The sequence below is a fragment of the Cyprinodon variegatus genome, unplaced genomic scaffold, assembly GCF_000732505.1.
Source record: "Cyprinodon variegatus isolate N-32 unplaced genomic scaffold, C_variegatus-1.0 Scaffold35, whole genome shotgun sequence".
NCBI classification, from domain to species: domain Eukaryota; kingdom Metazoa; phylum Chordata; class Actinopteri; order Cyprinodontiformes; family Cyprinodontidae; genus Cyprinodon; species Cyprinodon variegatus.
In genome coordinates this window covers 377,449-384,508 of record NW_015150488.1, presented here as the reverse complement: position 1 = coordinate 384,508, position 7,060 = coordinate 377,449, and the positions used below count along the sequence as shown (strand labels likewise).

General features: G+C 38.0%; 1 protein-coding gene across 1 annotated transcript; it reads right to left on the bottom strand.

Moving 5' to 3' along the window:
* Positions 1–2,717: 2,717 nt before the first annotated feature.
* fbxl14 (F-box and leucine-rich repeat protein 14) lies at positions 2,718–5,155 on the bottom strand. Its single transcript, XM_015403257.1, has 2 exons — positions 4,878–5,155; positions 2,718–4,662 (listed from the first exon to the last, which is right to left on the bottom strand). The coding sequence occupies exon 2, from the start codon at positions 4,624–4,626 to the stop codon at positions 3,415–3,417; it is 1,212 nt and encodes a 403-aa protein (XP_015258743.1). The 5' UTR covers positions 4,627–4,662; positions 4,878–5,155; the 3' UTR covers positions 2,718–3,414.
* Positions 5,156–7,060: the final 1,905 nt, after the last annotated feature.

The window sequence follows — 7,060 nt, the reverse complement described above, 5'->3', positions numbered from 1 at the left end:
CCTTAAGATCTCATTTCCTTTCCCTCCTATTTCTTTTTGGGAACACAGAGCTAACCAAGGCGCTTTAATCACGTCTGATGGAAGTTTTTGCATTTGTATAAAAAGAATAAAATGTACTGCTGTCTGTTCATGTTGAAAAAAATCTAACTGAATTAAAAAAAATGTTGGTAACATGGATTTTCTATGTATGGAAAAGAATAAATTATGATCCTTGTTTTCTTGTGAAATTTCCTTTTTCCCTCTAATCAACAAAAACAGCCATACCTTACAGTTTAATATGCTTAAAGCAGCCTGTAATGTTTTCACTTCCAAGGCACCAACGTTTAGATTAGAGTTGAGATTATTTCTTAAGGCACTGTGTTATTGCACTGTCCTAAATGTGAAACATGGTGGTGGCAAGATGATGCTTTATTTTAAAGATGAATAGAGGGCAATGCTTGCAGAAAACAAACAAAAAAAAGACTGAGAAAGAATTTAACAGTCGTAGATATACAGGCAGGGACTGTTTAGGTAAAGGTGTAAGGAAGTCCAAACCTCAACCCAACTGAGACTATTTGAAGACACCATCCTTAAGAGGGGAAATAATATGAGAAAAATTAATCGGTTTTCATTCATAAAAATGCTGAATTTTTTTTCTGTTATGCAGAACTTCCTGTTGGTCCATCATAAGACCCCTAGTTAAAATACACACAAACCTGTAGTCTCCATTTTATCAAATGACTTACCAAGATATGAATGTTTTTGCATGGCACTGATAACGTCCCGGATTTATTTTAGAGGAATTATTTAGTTATTAGGTTATCTAACAGTAATGTAAAAATGACTTCAGATCTCCTTTCTGTCCCTTTATATCCATTTTTTCCCAACCTGAGTTCACATTATCCAATCTGAAAACAAACCAAGTATATTTCTCTCTGTAGAAATTCTCTGTATCAATGCGTTTTATATGTGTTTAATAAAGCCTAAATCTCCCGTTTAAAGGTAACATTCTAAAGATCTATCTTTACAACCTGTTTTCAGTGACTACAGTTTTAATTTGCATTCAGGCCAATGGACCTGACGCTTGTTTAAGCAAGTATGGTCCTAAATTGGGCCCAAAACTTTGTTCTAAAAGAAAACAAAAATATTCTGTTTTATAATAAATTATAGACATTTGAAAAATATTTCATAAAGTATTTCTTTAATGAATTGAGGCTCCCACCAGGAGATCTGCAGATGCATGAAAAGCAAGCCAGGAACACCGAGGCAGCCTCTACTCATCTATGTGATATATCGTGACCGTATCGCATCTACAGACATAAAACATTCAATATGTGATTGTAGAGTAGTAGTTTATGTGTATTTTAAGTAAAACTTGTCATATGAGTATTTATTACGCATTTGCATTATAGGCAACAGTTCTGACTTTTCAAATATCTTTTAAATGAAATGTTAATATGTGTCACATATAAACCCACTTCAAGCCATTTTAGATTCAAAGATTGTTGACTGGTCAACACAAACCAAAGTTCCCTTTCTATAAACCCTTAAATTTCAGTCATACTGCAGCTTGATAAAATAGAAAATCGGAATTACCATGTATCATTGGCAAAGCGATGAACTCAAGGTTTCTGCACAAATCAGACTGCTTAAGCCAAAAAAAAAATAAAAAATACTCAAGACTTTATGCACCGTCACTATCATCCTAATACCATGGATTTATTACTTTCATCAATTGGGATTAAAAAAAAAAAAAAGATATATATTTTTTCAAAGCTAACAATTATTCTTACTTTTTATGCTTAGTCATTGTAATAATAATAATTGAACTTTACTGATCTCACATTGGAGATATTTACCTCTGCAATTAACCCATCTCCTTGGGGAGCAGTGGCTGCCATCTTGGGACGCCCGGGGAGCAGTGTGGGGTTAAGAGTCCTGCTCAGACACCCAGAGTGCCCTAACCACTGATAAAAATAGGCAATAAATTGACGGGGTGACCAGATTGAAATTTAAATGAATCTTAGGATTATTAATCAACATGTATTAGTAGCAGAGCTCCAACAAATGATTATTTTGCTAATCCATTAATCTGTCAATTATTTTCCAATTAATGGATTAATATTTAGATAGCCAAAGATTCCTTAAAGAAGTTTTTTTTACGAAACTAAACCAAATTAAAGCTTTTTGACTAGAGAATATTGACGGATGAAAAAATGTTCATCTTAAAAGCAATATGTTAATATATATATTCTTTTTTTTACAATTTTTATAAAAAATGACTGCTCTGTCAGCTAAAGGTATGTTTTACAGTCTCTACACTCCAGTTAACGATTAATCAATTACTGTATTAGTTGACTTAAGAATAAAAAAAAAAACCTGGATGCAACAAAAAGATGCCATAAACGTGATAGGGATATTTGTAGCTACTTTAGATGGGATATTTTTTAATACCCATGTAATGAATAAACAGACAAATCAGGCTCTATCATTTTAACTTTTTCTGGGTTCCTCGTCAATTAATCTTAAAAGATAAAAATATTTTTTTCTAGCAGCCATCTTAACTAGGGAAAAGGCCTAAATTGGTAAAATATAAAAGCATTCAGTACCATCCTATGCAAATCTAAAGAATTTTCCAGAGAGAAAATAATCTGTGTAGATTTACAGAATTTTATAGACCATTCAAACGTTTTAAGGTGGATCTGGTTATTTTCAACAAAACAGACAACCAAAATATATTTATATTCTTTATTCATAAATACCACTATTTTATGAATATAAAACATCTTAAATTACTGTTTGCTTGGACAAATACTCTGGCGTTATGGTTGAAAGCTCTTCAGGCAAAAAGACAAAAGAATGAAGAACAGTAATTGCATATAATCTGTGTAGCCGTTAACTCCTTATTGTTGCTGTGGTGGCAAAATCCATGTTTTAAATGATCTCCTTAGAAACCTCACACAAATAAAAAGATGTACAGGAGTGAAAAGAGGCAGGAGTGATCCACTCACTTCAATTTGAAGCACAACTTTGTCAGCAACGGTCATTCTGTACAAACAAGAATATTCAAACAAAAAAACAGAAATTAAAACCGTTATGTCCAGGAAAACTGCAACCTTTTTGTCTGCAATAAAAACTCTATTTTTACTTCTGAATTTACAAGTGTCTTAATGTAAAAAAAAAAAAATCTCTAAAAAATATACTATCTAGTAGGCACTCCTGTGTTCAGTGGGCGAGGTAGCTGGGTGGTCAGAATGTACACAGGCTCCAGGTTTATCAAAGCAAGAGTCTATCAAAATTTTGGGGTAAAAAAAATCTAGATACTGTGAAAGACATGATCCCATTTCAGTTCCTCCTTGTATAGTTTAGGAGGCTTTATTAAGGATGCATACAGGTGAACAACAGCACCATACACGATGAAATGCACACAATCTGTCACCTCACTCTCTCGCTCTCTGTCATCTGCCACAGCCCGAGGTTTAATACTTTAAGGCACGGGAGCTGCGTTATCCTCTCCAGACCCCTCTTGGTGATCTTAGTGCAACCATACAGATCAATCCCTGTCAGCTGAGTCAAATGGTCAGCTATTAACTCCAAACCTTTGTCTGTGATTCGCACACACTGCCCAATGTTCAGAGTTTTCAGTTCGTGCATTTGGCGCACCATTCGGTTAATCCCGTCATCGCTGATGTGACAGGAGCACAGAGAGAGAGACTTGAGCTGATACAGGCCCTGGGCGATGTAAGCCAGGCTCTGGTCTCCGATCTTATCACAGAAAGAGACATCGAGGCCGGACAGCCGGAGGGAGCCCATAGCCAGATGCATTATCCCTGTGTCACTGATGTTATCGCAGGAGCGCAGGTTCAGGCTACAGAGCTGGGTCATCTGTGACAGGTGGATCATCCCTGCATCCGATATCCCCCCACAGAAGCTGAGGTTCAGCACTTTGAGCTTGTTTAGACCCTTTGAAACATGTTTAAGTGAAAGATCTGTCAGCTTCTGGCAGTCCTGTAAGGTTAACTTCTCCAGAGTTAGGCAGCCCTCTGCAGCACTGCGGGTCATTCCAGAGAGGTGACCAATGCCCACGTCTGATACATGCCTGCAGCTGCGAAGGTTAAGGCTTTTGAGTCGGTGCAACCCCCAGGCGATGAGCAACAGGCCAGTGTTCGTGATATTGCTGCACCCACCCAGCTCCAGCACCTCCAGGTTCTTCAGGTACTGAGCGATCCTGCCCAGACTGGAGTCTGTGATCTGCTTACACAAGCTAAGGTTCAGGACCCGCAGGGATGGGATGTCCTGCACAAAGGCATGCCCCAGACCGTTGTCGGTGAGGTTGAAGCATCCACACAAGTTAAGGCTTTCGATCTGCGGCATCCCCTGAATCACGTAGCTCAGGCTTCGCCTCAGGCTGAGGATCTGAACTTTCTTGATCCCTCTGGTCTGCAGACTCGGGAACAGAGAAGGGTTGGCTCTCCGTAGATGGAGCTTAGCTTCCACCCCCCTCCACACAGACTTGTGGTAGGAAGCGTCTCTCCAGGCCGCGCATACTTGGGCTACCCTGCCTTTGTCCTTAACGTCCAAGTAACTGAAAATAATGGCCAAGATTTCCGGGAAAAGGCACGATATGTGTGTTTCCGTTTGAAACATGACTGCTGGATGACTTCTGGCGGCGGCACCGGTTGCCTAGGAGCGACAACAAAGCGGCGTTAGCTCCACCAAAGTTAGTCTTTAGCATTAGCTACTGTCAGCGAACCAGTTAGCATTATGTGCTGCGAAACAAAAATACACTCTAATCCTTTAAAAAAAAATTACTATTTTATTATATAGTTATAAAAACATTCTCACAGAAAAGTTAACATGTCGATGAAGTGGGTTCACTTTAAAAATGCAATATTTACCAAGTACGAGTCGGCTTAGCATAAGCTAGCTGTCTAAAGTTGGGAGCTTGAAAGCCGCCGAACCTCCTCGTCCGGAACGACGTACTTTTTACTCCAAATCATCTCAAGAACGCAAAAAAGGTTTCATGTTGGAGAATATTGTAGCTAAATGCCTGTTTTCTTTTAGATCGGGCATTAAAGTACAGGTTTTCCCTATGGCGCCTGAGCAGCAGCTGCTGGAAGCTAGCTCGCTCGCCCAGCGGCTACTAGTGGAGCGGTAGGGATTGTAGCAAAGATGGCGGTCTGGTCCGGACCGTTGTGTAATTATTGGTCCGTGCCGCCAGAGGGCGTCTGGCTCACAGTTCCGTGCGGTCAACTTTGTCACCGACACCAGAGCTAAGGGTCAATTTCTAAGCCATTATTTTTAAATTAAGTTTAATATTTCTGATAGCCTTTGTTTTGCTCTTTGTGGTTTGTTTTATTTTTATTTATTTATTTATTTATTTTATTTTCTTTTTTTTGGGGGGGGGGGGGGGGGGGGGGTTGTTATTAGGCTACCCTATTTTCAGTTAATAAATTGGCAATAAGTAATGTAATCGAACTCTTCACTAAACTGAATTAATATTCCCTTTAGGTTGTGCCTCACTGGAAAGTAACCTAACTGTCAATAGAAATTATCTGAAGGAGAAGTTCAGCATACTATTAAACTATTAGGCACATCCCAAAATCCCAAACTATAACATTACCACTATTCCTACTTGACATTTACCTTACCATGCTGTAATGATTTGTTCGTCCCGCTAGAGGGCGTCTGGCTCACTTGTCCGTGCGGTTATTCTTCCAAAGCTGAAAGCTTTACTCAATGTTTTTTAATTAATTTCAATATTTATGATACTCTTTGTTCTTAAATTTGATTATGATTTTTATTCTGAATTCATTTTTTGTTTAATCCACTGGAGTTTGGTTACCTGTTATTTATATAAATGAATAAATTAACATTTACTACTGTGTTATTAATGGGCCTAAATTGAACATATGCTCCCTGTGTCATGCTGACTGTTTATTACTCACCAGACAGTGAGAGTTAGTCTAAAAAATTACTAATAATCCTTTGATACACTGATTTTCTCTACAATGAGCATTTGCTCTACGAGTATTTTTAAAATACACACAAACACAGAAGAGCAGAGAGGATCATCTGGGCTCCTCTACCTTTCATTAAAGACAATTGATCGCAGGGCTGCATGTCCCGAGCTTGTAACATCATCAGTGACCCCTCACACCCCCACCATGGATTGTCCTCCTTGCTGCCCTCTGGGAAGAAGCTTCACAGCATCCGCTGCAGGCCCAGCAGATTCTGCAACAGCTTTTTCTCCAACTCTAAATGATGTCACAGACTCTGTATCACACTGATTGCACCAAACCAAAAATACTGCATATTTGTACCATATATATTTGGCTTGAAATGCTCTGAAGTCCCATATCAACATGTTTTTGCATCATGTTTTTTTTTTCTCCCACACTGTTTACATCTGATTACCACTGCACTTTATAAAATTGAAATGTTTATTTCACTGCTAAGCTGCTGCTCATTTACTGTCAGAAAGCTGTATAAAATGAAATTTAGTTTTCCATACACTCTTTGTATACAAAATGACAATAAAAGTTGTCTAAGTCTATATGCTTTTGTTCTGTTTTTTTGTGATCAAATTGAGTTATTTGTTTTACAAATGTTTTTGCCTTTATTCTTCTTTTATTTTATTATCTAATTCATGTAAAGCACTTTGAACTGTCCATGTACTGAATTTTGCTTTACAAATAAAATTCCATTGCCTTGCCTGGCGGCATGGACCAATAATTACACTTTGTTCTGGATCAGACCCACTGATCTATATTTATTCACTGGATTGCTGATTGCCCCTTGGTAGTTCGGGGTTTGAAGCCGCCGGCTGCCATATTGGTACCCCCTAGTTAGAGCATTCGCAATGTAAACAATATGTATCGAACAAAGATGATGATCTCATTTTCAGGGGGACTTAAGACTTTTAAAATAAAGATAAATTCCTCACTTTGACACACACTTGCTGTTTAACTAGATTACAACAAACAGTCATATCACATTGCATAGTCATTATGAGGACAATGAAGTCTATAAATCATACAATGTAACATATTATACAAATCCATCACAACTAAATAAATGA